At 44.9% G+C, this 26,797-nt stretch overlaps 2 protein-coding genes across 5 annotated transcripts in view; one reads left to right on the top strand and one right to left on the bottom strand.

The window, feature by feature from the left end:
- Positions 1-11,437, bottom strand: part of LOC134932846 (mucin-7-like) — a 34,590-nt gene extending 23,153 nt beyond the window's left edge. Inside the window, exons 1-2 of one of the 2 annotated variants that reach the window (XM_063927633.1) lie at positions 11,359-11,434; positions 9,597-9,821 (exon numbers count right to left, since the gene is read on the bottom strand). In XM_063927633.1, the coding sequence (XP_063783703.1) occupies positions 9,597-9,657 (61 nt within the window). In that variant the 5' untranslated portion in view covers positions 9,658-9,821; positions 11,359-11,434. Of the gene's footprint in view, positions 1-9,596; positions 9,822-11,358 lie in introns of both variants that reach the window. The other variant, XM_063927634.1, reaches the window with a different exon arrangement.
- The window catches only part of PLEKHG7 (pleckstrin homology and RhoGEF domain containing G7), a 355,229-nt gene that overhangs the window by 136,496 nt on the left and 191,936 nt on the right, over positions 1-26,797 (top strand). For 2 of the 3 annotated variants that reach the window (XM_063927630.1, XM_063927632.1), the window contains exon 1: positions 11,658-11,745. The gene's annotated coding sequence lies outside the window, so the exon portion shown is untranslated. Of the gene's footprint in view, positions 1-6,739; positions 6,909-11,657; positions 11,746-26,797 lie in introns of those variants that run through there. The other variant, XM_063927631.1, reaches the window with a different exon arrangement.

Here is a 26,797-nt window from a genome sequence, read left to right as displayed (position 1 = left end):
GCTTGAAATATCTCACTTTGCATGTAATGAGTCTATATAATATATTAGTTTCACCTTTTAAGTTGAATTACTGAAATAAATGAACTTTTGCACGATATTCTAATTTTCTCCTGTAGTAAGTGTTTAAATTGAGAAAGCAGAAATAAAAAAAATTGCATTTACAGTTTAAGTGCAGATAATTTTGTCAACACGTACACATAGGGGTTTATTTACGAAGTATCAGGTTGATCTACTCATCTTTCCTGTTCATTATTCTAACATTATGTACTGCTTCATATCACAATAAATACATTTATGAATCTTTTGGATAAATCAATATTTGCAATGTAGCCATTTGACATTACATAGTGGTAGAAAGCAAAAGTTCTCACTGATGGACAACAGGCAGACAATGTGGTGAACTGAGAAAATAAAGGGACCGCAAGAGAATTGGAGGAAATGGTTATACCCCCTCCCCCCCCCCAAAAAAAAAACAAAAAAAAAAAACATAAAAATCTGGAGCAAGGAGTTATCACTGCTTCATAAACAGACCCCTTTAAAAATTAACAACGAAAGAATAAGCTATATAAAGGGAAAAAAAAATAGGTTTCCATTTCCATGTATTCTAATGATATTCCTCATTACATAGTTAACCTTTTGGGGATTTTAAAGCGATCACTGTAAAAGCAGCTGGCTTTGTAGGTATTTCCTGTAACTATTGTATAGTAATTGGAGAGTAGATGAACTACAGCACGTTTAAGAAATGTACACCTGTTCATTAGATTTTGAAATCTGTATTGCATAACTGACTTCAAGGTATTCCATTCAAGATTGTTATTAAGCCACCTGCTTGCAATGCAAACCTGTGTTTAGTCTAACTAATAAACCATTGACTGTGAAAAATGTTAACAATGGACAACTCTAATTACTTAGGCAAATGCTCATAGTATATTAAAGTCTGTCTGAATGTTTAAATTATAATTCTGTAATTGGTGACATGGATCTAATTGGAATCTATATTGTAGATATTAACCTCTACACTGCTGAGGCTTTTCTCACTCCTGTGCTGAGTCCATTTTTGCACTTCCTGCACTGGTCACATTGCAAAATCAATAAAGTCATGTTTTTATGCAGTTTCCAACAAAATGATACCTTTTTTTCAGAACATACCATTAATTTGTGAATGCCTTATTGTACTAAAATAAAATATTCACATAATGCAGAAAACTGTTTTGTTTTGATTTATTTTGATTGATATAGCAAGAAAGTGATCGAAAAGCATACTTGCCTACTCTCCCGGAACAGTCAGGATGCTCCCGAAAATTGTGTGGCGCTCCTGGCCTCCCAGAAGAGCGGGCAAGTCTAGCCGACATGCGCCACCCGCCCGCAGCACCCCCCACATCTCCCCCGTGTCACCAACGAAACACCCAACGCCACAGTCCAAAGTATCTGATGATTCAATTTGCACCAGAATCACATCATTGTGGCCCTGCCCCCTGTCACTCAATGCCGGAAATACTCGGCTTTGTGTGGATGGGGCAGGGCTACGATGACAAGATCGTGTGGTTCCGCCCGTGTACTGTCCCTTTATTAATTCATCTGGGTATACCACGCCCCCCCTAATGCCACCCCAAGCACACCTGCTGTGATGACCAGGCTGCCCCCTCCCGGAAGGGACAGTCAGAATGTAGGCAAGTATGTCTAAAAGCAAATGTGTGTGTACATCTCCCACCAGAGGATGACGGTGGTGTGAGATCAGGGGTGGATTAAGAGAAGACAGGGCTCATGTGCAGGCTCCATGGGGGGCCCCTATTCTCTGTCAGCAGCAACAGATCTGTAGACTCTGCCTTTGTAACAGAGTCTACTGCGCACGCATCCATGCCTTGTTTCCGGGGACATATCTACTGTGCATGCGCAAATCACCAGAAAAATGGCTGCAGCTCCATTTTCCTAGTGATCTATGTCTGCCGGCCTCTGCAGGACTCCAGAGGGGTAAGTATAATGATATGAGGTGCACCCATTATATACATGTGTGAGATGTGTGAGATGTGTGAGATGTGCTTTTATTTGGAACAACGTTTATACATCTTTGTTTTGGACCTTGGGAGAAATTTGGGAACCTAGATGAAAACCAAAGTGAGACATTAATATTTGTATGGATGATTTGTAAGGTCCCACAATGCTCACAGTATAGGACAACATGGAAAACATAAACAGGGACATACAGTATTAGGTACACAAAATAAGGAGCTGATGCTGAGTTGGGAGCAAAGCAAATATATACATAAAGGTAGATCATCAGAGAGTGAATAATATTTTTGGTAGCTTCTAGATTAAGAGAGGGTGGTGATCTTGCAATATTTCTAAGATGAAGGTTACAGGACTGGAAGAGAGGTTGATAATAAACCAGAGTGTATATTCAGATATGACACCAAGGCACTAGGCTTGGGAAACTAGGAAATGATGGTGTCTGTTTTGTTCATATGTTTGTAAATCCAGTCATCAGGACACAGAGACATGTGAGTTCACTGCTGTGCTGTTTATTCCATCACCAACTCCAGACACACACCACTGGACCACCCACTTCACAGCATCCCCCTGGTCCCAGGGACCATCACTGAAGATTCAGGCTTACACAGATTAGTAAGGGCAGGCATGTCCAAACTGCGGCCCTCCAGCTGTTGTGGAACTACATATCCCAGCATGCCCTGACACAGTTTTGCTATCAGAGAATGCTAAAGCTGTGTCATGGCATGCTGGGATGTGTAGTTTCTCAACAGCTGGAGGGCCGCAGTTTGGACATGCCTGAGTAAGGGAGTGTCTACAAATATTAAGCATTCTAATACACTAACATCACATCCTCTTTTCTTTAAAGATAAGCCCTGTACGCTTCAATGCAACAATTAACAACGTCATATTAAGAACATCATCTAACACGTTTCAATGAGTCTCTCAGGTCTGCGTATTTCCCTTTTGGGTCTTTCATACACAGTCTGTGTTTCATCTACCATGTTGGACCATTCTAGAATCGTGGTTTGTTCACCATTATGAGAATCATCATACATGTCAGATGAAGGGTATTCTTCAGTCATGTTGTCTTCATTATGGTTAGGTTGAGATCTTAAATCCACCCGATTTCTTCTTACTTCCGTTCCACGCTCTGTACGTATAGTATAAGATCTTGGTGCTACTTGTGCTTGCACATTACCTTTCTGCACCCAAATACCTTTCTCGTGATCTCTGAGATGGACTTGGTCACCTGATTTTAGATCAGATAAGCTTTTTTCTCGCCTGTCATGGAACAGTTTCTGTTTGGCCTGTTGACGTTCCTTACTCAGTCTGACCAACGCTGAGTTATGTGTATTAAGCAGTTCATCATGTATCGGGAGATTTGCTCTAATCCTCCTTCCCATCAGCATTTGTGCAGGAGAAAGTCCATTCTGTAAAGGTGTACTGCGGTAGATTAAAAGACTTTTGTAGAAATCTTCTTTACCTTCTTGAGCTTTTTTCATAAGACTCTTTACAGTTTTTACTGAACTTTCCACCAACCCATTTGAGTGTGGATAGTGGGGACTTGACGTAGTATGGACAAATTCCCACTCATTAGCAAATTGTCTAAATTCAGCACTGGAAAACTGAGGACCATTGTCAGTGAACACTTCCATAGGAACACCATGCCTTGCAAAGGTTGACTTCATGCAATTGATTACGGCTTTACTAGTAGTTGTATGTAGTGTCTTCACCTCAGGGTAGTTAGAGTAATAATCAGTCACAACAATGTACGTTTTCCCATTACAATCAAACAAATCTGCGCCAACTTTCTGGTATGGTCTCGCTGGCACTGCGTGAGGACTCAGTGGCTCGACTTGTTGTTTCGGTCTATACGTCAGACATAATTCACATGTAGCTGTAGTCTGTGCTATGTCTTGGTTCATTCTTGGCCAATACATAACTTCACGCGCTCTCCGCTTACATTTTTCTTCTCCTAAGTGGCCTTCATGTATCTTGCACAGCATAGTTTTTCTTAGTCGTGCAGGTATGACAAACCTATTACCTTTGTAAATAATACCATCGACAACTGTAAGGTCACTGCGGTACATCCAATAATCATGGATAGACAGCGGGCACGCATGTTTTTCTGCTGGCCAACCTTTCAGAATGATATCTTTCAACACTTTCATTGTGTCATTTGTCTCAGTTTCTTTCCTAATCTGTTCTTGTCTTGCAAGAGACACTGGTAGAGAAGCTACGATCAAATTAACATAGGCTTCATATCTCTTCATCCATCAGACTTTTGGAACCTTCACTTTTGTCCACAGCACAAGAAAGTGTATCAGCAATGTACATGTATTTGCCGGGACAGTACAGCAAGTGTACATCATATTTCTGTAGTCTGATAAGCATTCGTTGAATTCTCATGGGACAGTCATGTAATGATTTAGTCATGATAGCTATCAATGGCTTGTGGTCAGTTTCCACTGTAAATGTTTGACCATACACAAACTGATGAAATCGCTCACATGCATATGTGATCGCTAGAAGTTCTTTCTCTATCTGAGCATACCTTGTTTCAGCACTTGTCAGTGCTCTTGATGCATAGATTACTGGTTGCCATGTATCCTCATGTTCTTGTAACAGCACTGAACCTAGGCCAAATTGCGAAGCATCTGCTGAAATTCTTATTCTTTTCGCAGGATCAAAGCATATTAACACTGGCTGCTCTGTAATGATCTGTTTCAAGTTTTTCCAACTTTCTTCTTGTTCATGTGACTACATCCACTCGTTATCTTTGTCCAACAACCATCTAAGAGAGGCTGTTCGTTCAGAGAGTTGAGAAATAAACTTTCCTAAGTAAGTAATCATTCCTAGGAATCTTCTGACGTCGTCTTTGTTGTTAGGACGTTCCATGTTCACTATGGCTGATATTTTCCTTGGGTCTGGTTTTACACCTTGATCCGAGACCACGTCGCCCATAAAGGTAAGTGTATTAACGCCAAATTCACATTTGTCCTTGTTTAGCTTTAGATTCACTTTCTTGACAAGTTCCATTACTTGTCTCAATCTAGAATCATGTTCTTCCTTTGTAGATCCCCAGACAATAATGTCATCCATCAGTGTTTCAACACCTGGAATATGTTCAAAAATCATTTGTATCTTTTTGTGATATACTTCTGGAGCAGACAATATTCCATATGTTAGTTGAAGAAATCTGTATCGACCTTCTGGTGTATTAAATATACAAAGCTTTGAGCTGGCCTCATCTAGCTTCATTTGCCAGAATCCTGAAGATGCGTCCAATTTACTGAACCATTTTGCTCCCGCAAATTGCTACATGATTTCATCACTGGTTGGTAGTTTGAAATGTTCTCGTTTAATAGCTTTGTTTAAATCTCTGGGGTCTAGACATATTCTGAGTTGTCCATTTTTCTTTTCAACAATTACTAAGGAGCTTACCCATTCAGTAGGCTCATCAACTTTCTGTATCACACCCAAGACTTCCATGCGATTTAACTCTTGTTTCAGTTTTTCTCTCAGCGCAAACGGCACTTTTCTACAGGGGTGTATCACTGAAGAAACTTGCGTGTCTATATTTATTTTATGCTCTCCAGGCAAACAACCTAGACCTTCAGACAAGTCTCTGTATTCTGTAAACATTGATTTGCAGTAATCTTCTACTTGTGATGTCACCATAAAAACTTTCTTTAGCAAGCTTAGTTTCTCACAGGAACTTAGTCCTAGAATCAGTTGCACATTTTTATCCACAATCAGTAGAGATGTTTTAAACTGTTGTCCCTTATATTTCAGTGTCACTAAGCATGTACCTTTCACAGGAATTTCCTCCCCAGTGTACCCTGTAACTTTCACTTTGGCTGGATGAATTTTAGGTATTACTCTAAAAGTCTTATAATCTTGAAACGATATTAAATTCACCTGCGTGCCAGTATCAAGCTTAAAGGGAATGACAATCTCGTTCACAGTTAAAGGGACAATCCATTCTTTCTAATCTGCACTGCAAAGTCCAATGCAATCCACAAATAATTCCTCTGTTTGTTTAACAGCATGCACTTTGGTTTCACTTTTAATTTTACAGCATTTGGCAAAGTGATTAAGTCTACCACATTTCATGCAGGTTTTGCCATAAGCCGGGCACATTTTAGGATTGTGAGCATTTCCACATCTACTACACATTTCCTTATTAGACTGTGGCTTAGACTGCTTCATTCTTGAGAATGGAGGTTTGCTTGGCTCTGTGTTCTGCACTACATGTACATCAGCATCAACTTCCTTGTGTAACGTTTTGGCTTGAAATCTAGTTATTTCTGCAGATCTACACATAGTCACTGCCTTGTCTAGTGTTAGGTCTTGCTCTCAGCAGTCTCTGAGTCCATTATCAGGTATTCCACAGACAATACAATATCTAATCAGTGAATCCTTTAAATCACCAAACTCACAGGTTTTACTGAGTGATTGCAGCTCTGTAACATACTGATCAAATCCATCTCCAGACTTCTGATCACATGTGAAAAACTTATATCTTTCATATGTCACATTTTTCCTTGGCACAAAGTAATCTTCAAACTTTTGCATTATAGAAGATACCACCATATTCTGCCCCTCATCAAACTGAAAACTATTATAAATGTCCAGCACATCCTCTCCTATCACATGGAGGAAAATGGATGCCTTTGTTTTGTCAGCCTCTGTATCAGCTCCACATGCAGCAAGATATATATTAAACCTTTGCTTAAATCTTTTCCAGTTTTCAGACAAGTTACCAGAGATCAGCATGCCGGATGGAGGAGCTAGTTTATCCATGGTTACTCACTGTTTGAAGAGAGGAGCACATGGCAGGCTTTGCAGACACAGAGTATCACAGCCACAGACTGCTGCAGGACTCTTTCACACTCTGAGAGCACTAGCAGTCCAAGGTAAACTTCTTCTGACACCATGTTTTGTTCATATGTTTGTAAATCCAGTCATCAGGACACAGAGACATGTGAGTTCACCGCTGTGCTGTTTATTCCATCACCAACTCCAGACACACACCACTAGATTACCCACTTCCCAGCATCCCCCTGGTCCCAGGGACCATCACTGAAGATTCAGGCTTACACAGATTAGTAAGGGAGTGTCTACAAATATTAAGCATTCTAATACACTAACATCACAGTGTCATTTATGGTGAGGGAGATTTGACCTCTGAGAGGAGTGCTCTGTATTGGACATATTGAATTGGGACCTCCTTGTAGAGATATTATAGAGCCAGTTAGTTACTCTAGGTAGTGCAGATGAGGTCAGTCGAGGAAGGACAGGTTTGGGTGTTGTCAATGGACAGTTAGTACTGGTGGCCAAATGACTGAGTTTCCCAAAAGAATAGATGCACAGTAAAAAAAAAACAGAGAGGTGGGAATAGAGCCTTGTTGGAATCCAATAGATAGTGTGAAAGGAGAGGAGCATGTGCAAGAAGCGAAGACACTAAAGAAGTATTTACATAGATAGGAAGTGAAATAAAAAAGAATGATGTCACAAAGGCCAATAGACTGAACGGTGTACCGGAGAAGAGGGTAATTAACAGTGTAAAAAAAGCACAGGGGTATGAGAGGGTGAGTATAGAGAAGTTAACCTGTTAGACTTTAGTGCAAGTAGGCCATTGATCACTTTTGTGAGTCCAGTCTCAGTTGAATGTTGAGGTCAGAAGCCCAAATGCAGATAGTCAAGAAGAGAGTTAGAGAAGAGACAGGAGAGAAAGTGAGCTAAGCTACTGTGTAGCTTAGGTAATATAGAGCTATAGGGCGCTTGGTTGCTTTGGGCAACTTCTTTACTCTATCTCTCTCCAAGGCTTGATATAGCTCCCCTTTAGTATGAGAGTAGGCAAAGCACAGGAAATAAGTAAACGAAGCTGCAAACCTGTCACTGAATAGGGAAATTGTATTCTTTAACTGGTTCAGATATTTAGAATGTATTAGATGTGAGTTCATTACAAACAGATATTGCTTGTACTTGTACTTCTGCAGAGAGACGTCTACTGTCGCCATCTCACATCACACACTTATATACATAAGTAGCGATGGACTGGGGCCTTAATTCGGCCCTGGCATTCATGAAAGCGTGCACGTGCCGCGCACACGTTACAGGGGGCGTGCCACACGATGTATGGGGGCGTGCTGTGAGTCATGGGGGCGTGGACTCGTGGCACGCCTCTATTACATTGGTGACGGTTGCTGGGAGCGGGAGCGTGCCGCGAGTCTGGGGGCGTGGACTCGCGGCACGCCCCCATTTCCATGGAGACCATGGAACCAGGGAGCCAGAGGCTGCGCTGCGCGCGGCCTTCCTGGCTCTCTGAGTGACCAGTTCGGCCCACCTGCCCATCGGCCCTTCTGGCATGTGCCAGAAGAGCCAGGTGGCCAGTCCGGCCATGTACATAAGGAGAAAGATTGAGCACACATCTGACCTCTGAGCAGGGCAGTCAAGAGCCGGGCTGGGCCCAGGCACTTTTCAAGGAGCGTGGCTTAATCACAGGAGGTATGGTCATGTACCCTTTGAAAAAAATACTGAAAAAAATTGTATTTTAAGCAATAAAACTGCAGCCCAGTACACAGCAGAGTGTGCTGGGCTGAGGAGAAAAGCTGCAGCCAGGTAAGGGGGAGGGGGCCTGGGCCCCTACTCGACCCTCACTGGGCCACTCTGTCAAACATGGTCCCAGGTAATTTGTACCCCCCCCCCCCCCTCTCCCTGCACCAGTGCCTCTGAGCCACCCTACACAGTCTCAGACAAAGCGGCTATCCCAAGACACCAGGTCCTCTCTAGCTGCAAAAGAATGCTAAGGGACTGACTAGGCAATGCACAGAAAACGGCCCTGATGCACTGGCTCTTCTAGACACCCTCCCCCCCCCCCCCCCCTCCAGTTATCTCACCAATAGCTGAATTCCTGTCACTCAATTTGTGAATAAACCCTCTGTGCTTCTGCAATCACTAATCATTAGCTGTGCGTGTTCAGTGTGGCTTTCGCACATGTGCAGTGGCAACAAATCGCTTCACTGCGCCCAACATCGCTAGTGCGTGCACCTCTGAATCAGGCCCTGGGTCATTTACAAACAGTATATACAAAAAAGTTTGTTTTATATTTGTTAAATAAGAAAAACTGGTAGTTAGGGTATAGAGCCAGGGCCGCAATTAAGGGTGTGCGAGCATTGCTGCCGGCAAGGGTGCAGGGCCCTGGGGGCGGCACCATGTCTATCCCGCAGCACCTGCATTTGGCTTGCAGATGTGCAGATCCACCCCTGTTATACTCCAGTATACTCCATTGGGTTCATATATGTGTATGAAAATATGGCTCTGATATTAGCCAGTGCCAACCCAGGCATTGACATTGCCACACGTCGCAGTTTGCAGAGTGCCTGGAATGGGATGTGGTTAAGATGACGGCTGTCAGGATCCCGACAGTCGGAGTACAGATGTTGGAATACCGACACCCATCGGAATGTCGATGCAGGAGTCCCAACAGGGTCAGGGTAGGTTTATTAGGTGACACGCGGGGGGGGGGGGGGGGGGGGGATTAGGGTTAGGCTGTGGTAAGGGAGGGTTTGGGGGTAGGGGAGAGGGGACAATATAGTTACCTCTCCCCTGTCGGGACGTCAAAGATAAAGATGCCAGTGTTGGTAATGTGACTGCAGGCATACCATCCGCCGGTCAGTCATACTGAACCCCCTGGAATGGCGTTGTACAGCCAATAGAACTGCAGCACAGTTGCTCTGATCGTTCAAAGGACATGCAAAGTGCAGCATGTAGAGCTTCTTCCTGGTGCCAGCAGTCCCGTCACCTCAGCCATCACGTTTGGGGGGCTGCATAGGGCAAAAAAAATCACTGTGACTAGTGTGCAGCTACTGATAACGCTTGTCTAACACTGTAATAGCATCCTGGTTACAATCTAACCAAAGGCTCCGCACTGCGAAGTAGCAATTCTAACTAAATTGAATGTGTATATTAAATTATATTCTTCCTTTTATTAGAATTGCACTTACATGTGATCTCTACAGAAACCTGTTGTGTAAGTCCTTTACTGCAATTTACTATGGCTACACACAGTGAATTAATTAAACCAACAGCAGGATAGCATGCGGCTGGGGGTGGGGTTGCAGGAGGACCAGTAATAAGCTGCAATCCCCCAGTTTCACTCTCCCTGACAGTGCAGCGTTATTATTACGTTAAAGCTTTCTATGTTCTTAGTAGGTTAAATATTTATTATTTCACATTGTACAAAATACTACAGTGAACAAAGTAAGGGATGGCAAAGCACTATTTTAGTTGCCACCTCAAATAGTAAAATGGTTAGGTCCTCTCACAATCACTTTTTATTATAATATATAGAAAAATGGTCTAAAAATAGTCCATATTGTTTAACTGTTTCTTTCAATGCAGAGATTCACCAAGGGTTGTAAATTACATATGACAAGAAATGTGAGATTAAAGGCCAAGCATCATATAACAGGGGATAATAATATATTATTTTCCTGTGAAAATCCACCTGATGACTGTGTAATATATTGTGGTAATCTATTATAGTGTACTGAGTAACTTAAGTTCAAAGGTATCTCATGCTGGGAGTGAGTTATCATGACACACATACATTATAGGCCCTCATTCCGAGTTGTTCGCTCGCAAGCTGCTTTTAGCAGCATTGCACACGCTAAGCCGCCGCCCTCTGGGAGTGTATCTTAGCTTAGCAGAATTGCGAACGAAAGATTAGCAAAATTGCGAATAGACACTTCTTAGCAGTTTCTGAGTAGCTCCACACTTACTCGGCAACTGCGATCAGTTCAGTCAGTTTCGTTCCTGGTTTGATGTCACAAACACTCCCAGCGTTCGCCCAGACACTCCCCCGTTTCTCCAGCCACTCCCACGTTTTTCCCAGAAACGGTAGCATTTTTTCGCACACACCCATAAAACGGCCAGTTTCCGCCCAGAAACACCCACTTCCTGTCAATCACATTACGATCACCAGAACGAAGATAAAACCTCGTAATGCCGTGATTAAAATACCTAACTGCATAGCAAATTTACTTGGCGCAGTCGCACTGCGGACATTGCGCATGCGCATTAGCGACTAATCGCTCCGTTGCGAGAAAAATATAACGAGCGAACAACTCGGAATGACCCCCATAGTACAGTCATGGAGACGATTGCTTTCATACTGGAATGAGGAAAATCTACATCACACAAGAACATCACTTAAAATGGCACGTTGTTACCATTATAGCGAGACATTTAAAAAAAACGTAACATGACTTTAATAATTGTTTCTGTCCTAAAATAAACACGGCCGGTCTCTGGGCTAGTAAGGGCGTTCCTGCGACAAGTCCTGTCAGCTGTTTTACTTACCAGATTAACCTGTTCCCTGACAGACTAGTAGGAGGCAAAAGTACACTATACTTGGGTGAATTACGCCGATGTATTATTGTCCAGCGAAGCTCCGTGCCGCAACCTCAGCCAGGGAGGAGAGCGGGGGAGTCACGTGACGGGTGCCTGGTCTCACAGGCGAAGATCGGGCGGCAGTGAGTGAGCTCCAGTCACTGGGATCGCTGCTGTCTGTCTGTCCGCTGATAGTGGCGGCGAGAGGGGGAGGAGAGGCGGCAGCGCTGACAGGCACAGGTACTGCCAGGGTGTGTCACCTCGCCTGACTGACTGACTGAATGGCCGGTGATAGTTTGGGTACAGTGCACAACATCGCAGAGTCCCGGTGGAATAAAATGATACCAGCTGGCAGCTGTGAGTATATTCTGTCTATATACATAGTGCACCAGGCAGGAACGATTGTGATGGATTTGTTACAATGTTGTTGTTATATGATGGGTAATTATACTTTGATCTGATTCCGGGACAACAGGTGCTTCATCTTTTATGTTCATGTACAGTATACTTGTATCCAGCATGCGTGTACTATATTCAGAGCACACTGCTTAGCAGACCTTTTCTATGTAGTTTCTGTACCCTGCCAAACTGTTTTGCTTATTTGCCAGTTATGAGTTCTCTCTCTGTATAATATGGTTCATTTCTAAATAAGAACAACGTGCGATGCAACTTGCTGAAACTGTTATTTAAAAATATTTTTTGCAAATGATTGATGTCACCATGGGGCAGATTTATTAAGCTCGGTGAAGTTATAAAGTGGAAGGTGATAAAGGACCAGCCAATCAGATCCTAACTACCATGTCACAGGCTGGGTTTGAAAAATGACGGTTAGGAGCTGACTGGCTGGTCCTTTATCACCTTCCACTTTATCACTTCACCGAGCTTAATAAATCTGCCCCCATTATTCGATATTCAGGTATTCGGAATCCGGAATGCCGGGATCCAGACAGCCAGTGTATTTACTGTATCCCTTGAAAGCAATACATGGATTAGTGCAGGGGGGGTTGGTACACATTCTAACAAAATCTAGTTTTGTCACTTTTGGCAGTTGTGTAGAATGTTTGGAGAGGGGGTCAGGGTGGGAAAGAGAGAAAAGAATATATACAAGAAAGAAAAGAGTGAGTGGAGAATTGATTAATGGAGCTGATTTCAGGAACTGGCTCTCAAAATCGGTGAGGAAAAATTAGTAGCATATAGAGTTGGATAGAGATTGTGTTGCAATTGAGAGGTAGACTGCGCATACGTTGCAGCAGCAGTTCGCATGCGCCAAGGTATCTTTTGTGATGCTTTTTGAGGGAGGTAACAGGGAGTGTCTGTAAAAACGCAGGCATGTCGTGACCATTCTCGGGGCATGTCTCAGTGCATGACTGAGATCTCGTATGCTTAACACATGACGCCAGCGTCGCAGCTGCCTTAGTCATTCTGCACACTCATGGAGACACTTGGGGAGTCAGTGTTCCTTACATTTGCATTGCAGTGTTACAGATTATACAGTTGCTGAGCGTGTTGCGTTGGCTTCAGTTCACTTGTGGGCGGCTGCTACACTTGTGATACCTCCAGCGGTGCAAGTAAGCGGGTACGCTCGGGCACGGAGTACCCTACAGAATCCTCTTCAAACTCCTCAAACTCCTCACCCTCACATACAAGGCCATCTCTAATTCCACTGCTCCCTACATCTCCAACCTCCTCTCCCTTATTACTCCCTCCCGCCCACTACGGTCGGCTGATGACCGTCGCCTCTCCTCTGCCTTGGTCACTGCTTCCCATGCACGAGTTCTGGATTTTGCCCGTGCTGCACCCCTTCAGTGGAATGCGCTCCCCCGCTCCATTAGACTCTCCCCGACCTTGCAAAGCTTCAAACTGGCATTGAAAACCCACCTATTTATCAAAGCGTACCCCTCCAATGCATAACCTAGTCCTTAGGCTGCTCCTCCATCCCCCTGCCCCATGCCTTGGACATCTCTGCTTTGCTCGCATACCACCATCAGGCTTCTACCTGCTTGCTTGCACCTCATGTCATCTGTCTGTTGCCCCTCCCCACTAGATTGTTAGCTCTTCAGAGCAGAGCCCTCTTTCCTCTTGTCTAAACCCTCTTCTTGACACATTTCACTCAGCGACCATCTTTACCAGCTTTCTCTCCTGCTGGTAAAGGCTCATCTCTATCTATGGCCGCCAGCCCCAAGTAGCACAATGATTACTCCTTCGCTACTTTCATCTAAGCTGTATTATGTTTTGAGAACTGTGTTGCTCTTTGTTACCTGCACTCCATTTTTGTTATTTATTTACTGTTATGCTAAGTTTTGTCTCCCTGTACTGTCCTTTGTACGGCGCTGCGAAACACTTGTGGCGCCCTATAGATAAAATGTAATAATAATAAAAAAAAATAATTAGGAATTTGGCAACAAGACCATGGTGCTTGGCAGCATGACGGCCCCTGTTTGTCAGGGTTACTGGGAGTGTGACAGTGGCTGTATTTTCCTGTTATAATGGAGGCATTACTATATATTGTTATTAAATTGGGGGCATTACTATATATTTCTATTATACTGGAGGTATCACTATATATTTCTATTATACTGGAGGCATTAATATATATTTTTAGCCTTTCCTCCAGATCCACCCCCCCCCCCAAAAAAAAAGGGGTCTGTGTTGTGTAGCTACTCCCACTAGCAGCATGTGGCCATGCCCCTCACAACACATGACCACCCCCATTTTTCGGCACTCAGTACCACTAAGAAAATATTTCTACTTGCACCACTGGTACCTTGCAGTTCCGTTACTGAAAAAAATCGCTGCTGCAATGGAATTGCATCCGAATCCAGTCCTTTGTTTGGTATGATTACTACAGAATGATTTTGTGGAGTTTTTAGCAAAGCACTTCATATATCCTATCACTGGGCGTGATTCAGGATTGTACACAATGTCAACGTTCACACAATTTAGCAATTACTGGTAGACTGTGCATGCGCTGCGATCACATTGCTCACACGCCAAGGTAATTTTGCAATGTTTCTTGCAGTGAGGATTTATTTGCAGAGTGATTGACAGGAAGGGACCAATTGGAGGAGGTAATTGGGAGTGGTGGCAAAAATGCAGGTGTGTTTCTGCCTTCAGCTGTGAGCATGTATGTAGAGAAACATGACGCCAGCATCGCTACTGCCGCGGCCAGTCTGCATGACCATAGACTCACTCTGAGAGTAGATGTTCCTTGTTTCTGTGTCAATTCTGCCTATGTGTACATAGTTGCTGGGGACTTTGTGATGGCTCCAATGGGCATCTCCATTTATGTCTGCACAGCTGATTCACTTGTGATGATTGGTAAATCCGTAGGCTGAACAATCTCAGCTGTGTAGGCATGTGTGTAAATATCTGAATCCGGCCACTGTGCAGTAGGTATACCTCAGACTGTTGAGAACCACTGGAACAGAAGATGTATAGGGAGACTTCCAGTGGCACGTGGTCGCAGCAATTTAAATTTTGTACCTGATTACATTGTTTATATAGGTACATAAGGGGAGGCATTCAATATACCGGCTGTCAGGATCCCGGCGCCGTGATCCCCACAGCAAGTATACCGACAACCATTCTCCCTCTTGGGGTGTCCACGACATCCCTGGAGGCAGAATAGTGTGGCACACATAACGCGCTACCATACCCGCAGCGTTGTGAGTGCAGCGAGCCCACAAGGAGCACTTTTGCGCTCTCCCTACTGCCGGCATTCCATTTGCTGTGCGCCGGGATCCCAACAGCCGGCCAATCGTAGTACACCCCTACATAAGATGTTCTTCACAGACTTGGGCAGAGATGGGAGGGAATGCACTCATACTGGCTCCTTCATCGCATCTGGTGAAGTTGTCCTAAATTTTTTATATTTTTGGCAGAGCATTAATATCACATTATCAGTGGCCCTCCTTATGGGATGGTACCGGAATCTCAACAGTTGGAATCAGAATGCTGACAGCAGCATCCTGAAGTTCAGAATCCAGACGGATCCCGGTATTTTAACCCTACATCTACTCCTAACTCTAACTTTTTCTTCCTGCAGCCTAATCCTTACCACCCCTTCCCGCAGCCTAACCCTGACCGTCCTAATAGTGCCTAACCCTAATCCTAACCCTTGGGATGCTGCGGTAGGCATTCTGAATGTACCCCGACCACATCGCCTTGTAGTAATACCACACCAGCAATACAAAGTTTTTTTATTTTAGGCAATTCGAGTAACTATCTATCTTGGCACATTCTTACTTCACCAGTTAGGGTGGGGCAGGTCAGACTTGGTTCAATTTTTGCTTGGTGTCTTGTAACAAGTTGAGAATAAATAGAAGCGATAAGGTCTTCCGAGGAAGCATGGCATTAAATATATATATTTTTTAAATAATCAATTTTCAATTGTCTTTACAAACTTTCAAGATTGAGCAATTTTATTGGCGCTCTATCAATTGAGGGAGATGCAGTTCCAAACTAGATTGTTTAGAATAAGCCAATAAGGGCCCAAGGAGATGCATTCCACAACAGAAGATAAAAATGGGATGATTGTACAGCTGAATAATTGTCAAAGGAGAGGGAGCTAAAGAGTAATTTTTAGGACCATAGACAAGTTATACTGGTGTTGTGCACTGTTTAGCACACAAAGGGGGAAATCAGTTCAGTGCAATGGCAGCAAAGTTTGTCTGGTGACAGACATGCGTGATTTAGGAGTTTGGTGTAGGATCCTTTATTGAGAGGCGCTGCACATACACCTAGCTATATGGACAGCCAATAGGGTAGTTCAAGATTATACTGGTCCCACTTCTGTATGTGTACCTCCATTCACCTGCAATCAGAGCCGGCCCTAACCAATATGATGCCCTAGGCAAGATTTTGGCTGATGCCCCCTAGCACCACCGCTGGTTCCGCCTCTGACCTTGTACCCCCTATATTTTAAATAGGAACAGTTCGCACATTTGGCGCACAGCCCAAAAAGGGGTGTGTTTTTGCTGGCAAAGGGCATGGTCACACAATAACCCCAATTCCAATTACGCCACACAGTACTGCAACTTTATTCACATATGATCATGCGATAGTTTTCATAATTCATATTACATCCCACAGTAGTATCACTTTACCTTATAAACGTTACTCCTCACAGTAGAGCCCCTTATTCACATTACATCACACTGAATTGCTCCTTATTCACATTACACCACACCCTATTGCTCTTTATTCACATTAGACGACACAGTAGTGCCCTTTCTATACGCAACGCCACATAGTAGAGCACCTTATACACATAATGCCACACATTAGTATTGCATTTACACACATTCCACACAGTAATGCCCCTTACACATGAGACACCTTATTAATGTCCTTATAAACATAATGCGCCTTACACATTATGACAACCTTTATAATGCCCTTTTACACATAATGTCCCTTACACATATGCCAAACCATTATTAATGCCCTTATACACATAATGACACACATAGTGCCCCCTACACATTTGCTGTACATTAATAGTGCCCCTATACACATAATGACACACATACAGTAGTACCCTGTTACACATATGCCGCACATTATTAATGCCCTTATACACATAATGACACACATAGTGCCCCTTACACATATGTTGCACATTATTAATACATTTTACATGACACACATAATGCTCCTTACACATATTCTGAACACTACTGCACAACCAACCCACTCACATGCACACAGCACTCACATTGCCACTAGCACTGTGACCTCTGCCTCTGCTTGGATACAGATGTGTCCTCATAAATCTTGCCTCAATGCTAACGTCGGGCACACCTTTTTTTAATAAAAATGCATCTTATTTGCTTTGCTATGTGGCTAGGATGCACAAGCAGCTTCTGCTGATTAAAATGATATGTGGCACGCATATATACTGTGTGAGACTGTGGCTATATCTGCATATGAAATGCTACACACAGAATATAGGCATGCTGCATATCATTTTAATCAGCAGAAGCTGCTGATGCCCCTGGGCATAGCAAATGCCCTAGGCAATTGCCTAGTTTGCCTATGCCTGTGGCCGGCTCTGCCTGCAATCCCCATCAACATCGGATTGTCACATTTTTATACTCCCTGTGCACTCTGGTGACCAAATTGGAAAGATCAATAGCGTCAGACTCAGACATTGCAACTAAAACGACAAGATGCTCAAGTTTACCTACATTGTGTGCATTGACAAACATGCAGATATTTGCCCATATGCAGTGTAGTGTTGTACACCTCTATCAAACCACACCACCCCAATATCCATGCACATAGATTCATAGCAGTTACCATGACTAGTGTGCACACATAATCATATTAAGTCTAGATGCAGGGTATACTGTACACTGGGCCCCCCTCTGTCAGGGGGTCCCCTGGCCAGAGCACACTGGCAACACTAACTTTTACTCTTATGCAACAGCAGGCAGCCAGAATGCGAGCAGGACAGTATGCAGTGCAGTCAGAGACACAGGAATAATAAGAATTTACTCACCGGTAATTCTATTTCTCGTAGTCCGTAGTGGATGCTGGGAACTCCGTAAGGACCATGGGGAATAGACGGGCTCCGCAGGAGACTGGGCACTCTAAAGAAAAGATTAGGTACTATCTGGTGTGCACTGGCTCCTCTCTCTATGCCCCTCCTCCAGACCCCAGTAAGGGAAACTGTGCCCGGAAGAGCTGACATTACAAGGAAAGGAAATTTTGAATCCAGGGTAAGACTCATACCAGCCACACCTATCACACCGTACAACTTGTGATACCTTTACCCAGTTAACAGTATGAGCAACAACTGAGCCTCACTCAACGGATGGCTCATAACAATAACCCTTAGTTAAGCAATAACTATATACACGTATTGCAGAAAGTCCGCACTTGGGACGGGCGCCTAGCATCCACTACGGACTACGAGAAATAGAATTACCGGTGAGTAAATTCTTATTTTCTCTGACGTCCTAGTGGATGCTGGGAACTCCGTAAGGACCATGGGGATTATACCAAAGCTCCCAAACGGGCGGGAGAGTGCGGATGACTCTGCAGCACCGAATGAGCAAACACAAGGTCCTCCTCAGCCAGGGTATCAAACTTGTAGAACTTTGCAAATGTGTTTGAACCCGACCAAGTAGCCGCTCGGCAAAGCTGTAAAGCCGAGACCCCTCGGGCAGCCGCCCAAAAAGAGCCCACCTTCCTTGTGGAATGGGCTTTTACTGATTTTGGATGCGGCAATCCAGCCGCAGAATGAGCCTGCTGAATCATGCTACAGATCCAGCGAGCAATAGTTTGCTTTGAAGCAGGAGCACCCAGCTTGTTGGGGGCATGCAAGATAAACAGCGAGTCAGTCTTCCTGACTCCAGCCGTTCTGGAAACATATATTTTCAAAGCCCTGACTACGTCCAGCAACTTGGAGTCCTCCAAGGCCCGAGTAGCCGCAGGCACCACAATAGGTTGGTTCAAATGAAACGAGGACACCACCTTTGGGAGAAATTGGGGACGAGTCCTCAATTCTGTCCTGTCCATATGGAAGATCAGATATGGGCTTTTACATGACAATGCCGCCAAGTCCGACACACGCCTAGCCGATGCTTAGGCCAACAGCATGACCACTTTCCACGTGAGATACTTCAGTTCCACGGTCTTAAGTGGCTCAAACCAGTGGGATTTCATGAAATCCAACACAACGTTAAGATCCCAGGGTGCCACTGGTGGCACAAAAGGGGGCTGAATATGCAGCACTCCCTTAACAAATGTCTGAACCTCAGGCAGTGAAGCCAGCTCTTTTTGAAAGAAAATGGACAGGGCCGAAATCTGGACCTTTATGGACCCCAATTTTAGGCCCATAGTCACCCCTGACTGTAGGAAGTGCAGGAAACGACCCAGTTGGAATTCCTCTGTAGGGGCCTTCCTGGCCTCACACCAAGCAACATATTTTCGCCATATACGGTGATAATGCTTTGCTGTCACGTCTTTCCTAGCCTTTATCAGCGTAGGAATAACTTCATCCGGAATGCCTTTTTCCGCTAGGATCCGGCGTTCAAACGCCATGCCGTCAAACGCAGCCGCGGTAAGTCTTGGAACAGACAGGGCCCTTGTTGCAGCAGGTCCTGTCTGAGAGGCAGAGGCCATGGGTCCTCTGTGCGCATTTCTTGCAGTTCCGGGTACCAAGTCCTTCTTGGCCTGTCCGGAACAATGAGTATTGTTCTTATTCCTCTCTTTCTTACTATTCTCAGTACTTTTGGTATGAGAGGAAGAGGAGGAAACGCATATACCGACTGGTACACCCACGGTGTCACTAGGGCGTCCACAGCTATCGCCTGAGGGTCCCTTGACCTGGCGCAATATCTTTTTAGCTTTTTGTTGAGGCGGGACGCCATCATGTCCACCTGTGGCAGTTCCCATCGGTTTGCAATCAGTTGGAAGACTTCTTGATGAAGTCCCCACTTCCCCGGGTGGAGGTCGTGTCTGCTGAGGAAGTCTGCTTCCCAGTTGTCCACTCCCGGAATGAACACTGCTGACAGTGCTTGCACGTGATTCTCCGCCCATCGAAGAATCTTTGTGGCTTCCGCCATCGCCATCCTGCTTCTTGTGCCGCCCTGGCGGTTTACATGGGCGACCGCCGTGATGTTGTCTGACTGAATCAGCACTGGCCGGTTTCGAAGCAGGAGCTCTGCTTGACTCAGGGCGTTGTAAATGGCCCTTAATTCCAGTATATGTATGTGTAGAGAAGTCTCCAGACTTGACCACAGCCCTTGGAAGTTTCTTCCCTGAGTGACTGCCCCCCATCCTCGGAGGCTTGCATCCGTGGTCACCAGGACCCAGTCCTGTATGCCGAACCTGCGGCCCTCGAGAAGGTGAGCACTCTGCAGCCACCACAGAAGAGACACCCTGGCCCTTGGGGACAGGGTGATCAGCCGATGCATCTGAAGATGCGATCCGGACCACTTGTCCTACAGATCCCACTGAAAGATCCTCGCATGGAACCTGCCGAAGGGAATGGCTTCATATGAAGCCACCATCTTTCCCAGGACTCGCGTGCAGTGATGCACCGATACCTGTTTTGGTTTCAGGAGGTCCCTGACCAGAGATGCTAATTCCTGGGCCTTCTCCACCGGGAGAAACACCTTCTTCTGTTCTGTGTCCAGAATCATGCCCAGGAAAAGCAGACGCGTCGTAGGAATCAGCTGCGACTTTGGAACATTCAAAATCAAGCCGTGCTGTTGCAACACTTCTTGAGAGAGTGCTACGCTGATCAACAACTGCTCCCTGGACCTCGCCTTTATGAGGAGATCGTCCAAGTACGGGATAATTATAACTCCCTTCTGCCGAAAGAGTATCATCATTTCGGCCATTACCTTGGTAAATATTCTCGGTGCCGTGGACAGGCCAAACGGCAACGTCTGGAACTGGTAATGACAGTCCTGTACCACAAATCTGAGGTACTCCTGGTGAGGTGGGTAAATGGGGACATGCAAGTAAGCATCTTTTATGTCCAGCGACACCATAAAATCCCCCTCTTCCAGGCTTGCAATAACCGCTCTGAGCGATTCCATTTTGAACTTGAATTTCTTTATATAAGTGTTCAAGGACTTTAAATTCAGAATGGGTCTCACCGAACCGTCCGGTTTCGGTACCACAAACATTGTGGAATAGTAACCCCTTCCCTGTCGAAGGAGGGGGACCCTGACAATCACTTGCTGGAGGTACAGCTTGTGAATTGCCGCCAGCACTACCTCCCTTTCCATGGGGGAAGCTGGCAAGGCTGATTTGAGGTAACGGCGGGATGGAGTCGCTTCGAATTCCAGCTTGTATCCCTGAGATACAATTTGTATAGCCCAGAGATCCACCTGTGAGCGAACCCACTGGCTGCTGAAGTTTCACCTGGCTCCGCCTGTGGAGCCCCAACGTCATGCGGTTGACTTAGTGGAAGCAGGGGAGGACTTTTGTTCCTGGGAACTGGCTGCATGGTGCAGCTTCTTACCTCTACCCCTGCCTCTGGCAAGAAAGGATGCACCCCTGACCCTCTTGCCTTTTTGGGAACGAAAGGACTGCATTTGATAATACGGTGCTTTCTTAGGCTGTGAGGAAACCTGAGGCAAGAAAGTGGACTTTCCAGCTGTCGCTGTAGACACGAGGTCCGACAGACCGTCCCCAAACAATTCCTCACCCTTATAAGGCAAAACCTCCATGTGTTTTTTAGAATCAGCATCTCCTGTCCATTGCCGAGTCCATAAGACCCTCCTGGCAGAAATGGACGTAGCATTAATTCTAGAGCCCAGCAGGCAAATGTCCCTCTGAGCATCTCGCATATATAAGACGACGTCTTTGATATGGCCCAGGGTTAGCAAAACAGTATCTCTGTCGAGGGAATCTATGTCGTCTAACAGAGTATCTGTCCACGCTGCTACAGCACTACACATCCAGGCTGAAGCAATAGCAGGTCTCAGTAGAGTACCAGAGTGTGTATACACTGACTTCAGGATAGCTTCCTGCTTTCTATCCGCAGGCTCCTTTAGGGCGGCCGTATCCTGAGACAGCAGGGCCACCTTTTTAGATAAGCGTGTCAGCGCCTTGTCCACCCTAGGGGATGTTTCCCAACGTAACCTGTCCGCTGGCGGGAAAGGGTACGCCATCAGTAACCTCTTAGAAATCACTAATTTCTTATCAGGGGAACTCCACGCTTCTTCACACAATTCATTTAATTCATCAGATGGGGGAAAAGTCACTGGCTGCTTTTTCTCCCCAAACATATAAACCCTCTTGGTATTAACCGGGTTACTCTCAGAAATGTGTAATATATCTTTCATTGCAATAATCATGTATCGGATGGCCTTGGTCATTTTAGACTGTAAATGTGCCTCATCATCGTCGACACTGGAGTCGGACTCCGTGTCGACATCTGTGTCAACCATCTGAGATAGAGGGCGTTTATGAGCCCCTGACGGTTTCTGAGTCGCCTGGGCAGGCGCGGGCTGAGACCCCGGCTGTCCCAAGGCTGCAGCGTCATCAAACCTTTTATGTAAGGAGTTTACATTGTCATTTAAGACCTTCCACATACCCATCCAATCAGGTGTCGGCCCCGACGGGGGCGATACCAAACTTATCTGCCCTTGCTCCGCCTCCACGTAACCTTCCTCATCAAACATGTCGACACAGCCGTACCGACACACCGCACACACACACACACACACACACAGGGAATGCACAGACTGAGGACAGGACCCCACAAAGTCCTTTGGGGAGACAGAGAGAGAGAGAGTATGCCAGCACACACCACAGCGCTATATAACACAGGGATTCTCACTGCTAATAAGTGATATACCCAATAGCTGCTTTTTTTGTATTCTTTGCGCCTAAATTTATGTGCCCCCCCTCTCTTTTTAACCCGTCTTGTACCTGGATACTGCAGGGGAGAGCCTGGGGAGCTGCTTCCAGCGGAGCTGTGAAGAAAAAATGGCGCTGGTGTGCTGAGGAAGAAGGCCCCGCCCCCTCAGTGCTAGACTGTATATATGTATTTTTATGCCAAAGATACTTCAATTGCAGCCCAGGGCGCCCCCCCCCCCCCCCCCCCAGCGCCCTGCACCCTACAGTGACCGGAGTGTGTAAGTGTGCTGGGAGCAATGGCGCACAGCTGCGGTGCTGTGCGCTACCTTAATGAAGACAGGAGTCTTCAGCCGCCGATTTCGTCGTCTTCTAGCTTCTGTTCTTCTGGCTCTGCAAGGGGGACGGCGGTGCGGCTCCGGGAACGGACGATCGAGGACAGGTGCCTGTGTTCGAACCCTCTGGAGCTAATGGTGTCCAGTAGCCTAAGAAGCACAAGCTAGCTGCAAGCAGGTAGGTTTGCTTCTCTCCCCTTAGTCCCACGTAGCAGTGAGTCTGTTGCCAGCAGAAGCTCACTGAAAATAAAAAACCTAATAAATACTTTCTTTACTAGTAAGCTCAGGAGAGCCCACTAGGAGCACCCAGCTCTGGCCGGGCACAGATTCTAACTGAGGTCTGGAGGAGGGGCATGGAGGGAGGAGCCAGTGCACACCAGATAGTACCTAATCTTTTCTTTAGAGTGCCCAGTCTCCTGCGGAGCCCGTCTATTCCCCATGGTCCTTACGGAGTTCCCAGCATCCACTAGGACGTCAGAGAAATCATCTTAAGCGCCTTGAGTCCTATTGGAGAAAGAGCGCTATATAAATAAAATTATTATTATTATTATTATTATTATGATGTTTCATGAGTTACCGACCAGAGTAGAGATAGGAGGGTGGAGAGAGCTGAAAGTGACACAGGGATCTCAGCTTCTCCTTGCCTGTCAATCTGTGTCCTGTGTAACCTGCTATGTAACATAGTAACATAGTAACATAGTATCTGAGGTTGAAAAAAGACAATTGTCCATCGAGTTCAACCTATTTGTGGTGTCCTCTGCATGATGATTTGACTAAATAGTAACTATAATGCATGACTATGCACCATACCCCTGGATATCCTTATCCAATAGGAATTTATCTAACCCATTCTTAAAGGTGTTGACAGATTCCGCCATTACAACTCCCTCGGGCAGGGAATTCCAAACACGTATTGTCCTTACCGTGAAAAAGCCTTTACGCCGTATTGTGCGGAATCTCCTCTCCTCTAACCTGAGCGAGTGTCCACGAGTCCTCTGTGTTGATCTAACCAAAAACAGGTCCCGCGCAAGCTCTGTGTATTGTCCCCTTATATATTTGTAGATGTTGATCATATCCCCTCTTAGTCTCCGCTTTTCCAATGTAAACATGCCTAGTCTTTCAAGCCTTTCCTTGTATTCCATCGTCTCCATGCCCTTAATTAGTTTGGTCGCCCTCCTTTGTACCTTTTCAAGCTCCAGGATATCCTTTTTGTAGTACGGTGCCCAGAACTGTACACAGTATTCAAGGTGTGGCCTCACTAGTGATTTATATAATGGGAGTATAATACTCTCGTCCCTAGCATCAATACCCCGTTTTATGCATGCTAATATCTTATTAGCCTTCTTTGCTGCAGTCCTACTTTGGGTACTACTGCTTAGCTTGCTATCTATGAGGACACCTAAGTCCTTTTCCAGTACAGAATCCCCTAGTTTTACCCCATTTAGTAGGTAGGTGTAATTTTTGTTCTTGTTACCACAGTGCATTTCCTTACACTTGTCTGTGTTGAAGCGCATTCTCCATTTGGCTGCCCATGCTTCTAATTTAACTAAGTCGTTCTGAAGAGACTTGGCATCCTCCTCTGTATTTATAGCCTTACACAATTTGGTATCATCTGCAAAAATTGACACCATGCTCTCTAGACCTTCTGTTAGGTCGTTAATGAAAATATTGAACAATAGCGGTCCTAATACTGAGCCTTGCGGCACACCACTTAGCACTTCAGTCCAAGTTGAAAAATATCCATTAACCACAACGCGCTGCTTCCTATTATCTAACCAGTTTTTGACCCAAGTGCATATTGTGCTTCCTAGCCCTGATTCTTGTAGCTTGTATATAAGTCTCATGTGTGGTACAGTATCAAACGCTTTGGCAAAGTCTAAAAAGATTAAATCCACGTCTTTACCCTGATCTAGGTTTGCGCTTACTGTTTCATAAAAGCCAAGTAAGTTGGTTTGACAGGATCTGTCCTTCATAAACCCATGTTGATTCCTTTTAATGACCTTATTGGTTTCAAGGAACTTCTGAATACTATCTCTTAGAATACCTTCCAATACTTTCCCCACTATAGATGTAAGACTAACTGGTCTATAATTACCTGGTTCAGCTTTACTTCCCTTTTTGAATATAGGCACTACTTCCGCTATACGCCAGTCTTTGGGAACCATACCTGATATAACTGAATCCTCAAAGATCAGAGATAGCGGTTTTGCCAGTTCAGAGTGAAGCTCCATTAGAACCCTTGGATGAATACCATCGGGCCCTGGTGATTTATTAATCTTTAAATGTTTTAATCGGTGACAGACTACTTCCTCGCTTAAATAAGTACCTATCAGTGTGATATTGTCCTTATTGAGATTGTGTGTCAGTCCCTGAATTGGGTCCTCTCTAGTGAATACTGTTGAAAAAAACTCATTTAGTGTGTCCGCTATGTCATTATCATTTTTGCTTAAGACTCCCAACGTGTCCTTCAAAGGGCCTATACTCTCCTTTTTTAATCTCTTGCTATTGATGTATTTAAAGAATTTTTTGGGATTTGCTTTGCTTTCCTTTGCTACTAGTTTTTCAGTTTCTACTTTAGCCGCTCTTATTTCCTTTTTGCAATTTTTGTTACATTCCTTATAGTGCTGAAATGACTCTGCTTCCCCGTCAGATTTGTATTTTTTAAATGCTCGCCTTTTCTTGCCCATAAGTTCCTTAATCTTTTTGTTAAGCCACATCGGTTTATGATTTTTATTCCCTTTTTTGCTACTCATAGGAATATATTTGAGTGTAATGAGGGTCTGTACAGATACACACGCACAGAGTCCTCCTGTGTCCTGTTCCAGTGTGCAAGAAGCACAGAGGATACTGCTATTCTTGCATGTGACAAGATACATTCTAGATTTTATTTTTCTATGTGTATTTTAAGGTTGCTTAAGTTGCCTTCATTGTACTACAAGTACATTTTATAAAATAGTTGTCTTTCTATTAGGTGAAGCTATAACAGTACCCAGGCATTATTAAACTATTAGTTTAAATCTAATATACACCATTGGTTTAAATTTAATATACACAATCCATCCTTTCCACCATGACCCATTCCAGGAGGGACAAAATGTTCTCTACCTGGACTTTCTTCTTAACTTATGATTGCAATCACCTGTATTGAAACACTTTCTTATCAATTAATTAGTTTAACACAGGTGACACCCGTCATATATGCACAATCTAATATACACCCCACCTCCAGCAGGGCCTCCCTGTCTTAAGTGTCCCAGGCACCCCCAAGGCTTAATCCGTCCCTGTGTGCACATCATGGACAGTCCTTTTCCTTGCTGCGAGAGATCTGTGTGAATGTTGGATCTCTTATAGGCCCTACACACTGGCCGATTTTTTGAAAGATATGAACGATCTCGTTCATAAATGAACGAGAACTCGTTCATATCTTTCAGTGTGGAGACTCCAGCGATGAACGATGCGCGGCCCCGCGCTCGTTCATCGCTGGTCTCCCGTCGGCTGTGCATGCAGGCCAATATGGACGATCTCGTCCATATTTGCCTGCACTTCAATGCAGCCGCGTGACGGGGGGAGTGAAGAAACTTCACTCCCCCCGTCACTGCCCCACCGCCGCCGGGTCGCTCGTCGGCCGTATCCGCCGTCGGGCAGCTCGGCGGCGGGTCGGCCAGTGAGTAGGGCCCTTTAGCTTGGGCCACAATACCACCTACATGCCCTTACTAAACTTATCCTGTTTGCCAGTGCCCCAATAATGCCCA

Source organism: Pseudophryne corroboree, chromosome 6 (assembly GCF_028390025.1).
Source record: "Pseudophryne corroboree isolate aPseCor3 chromosome 6, aPseCor3.hap2, whole genome shotgun sequence".
Lineage (NCBI taxonomy): Eukaryota > Metazoa > Chordata > Amphibia > Anura > Myobatrachidae > Pseudophryne > Pseudophryne corroboree.
This window is presented reverse-complemented; position numbering and strand designations above follow the sequence as displayed.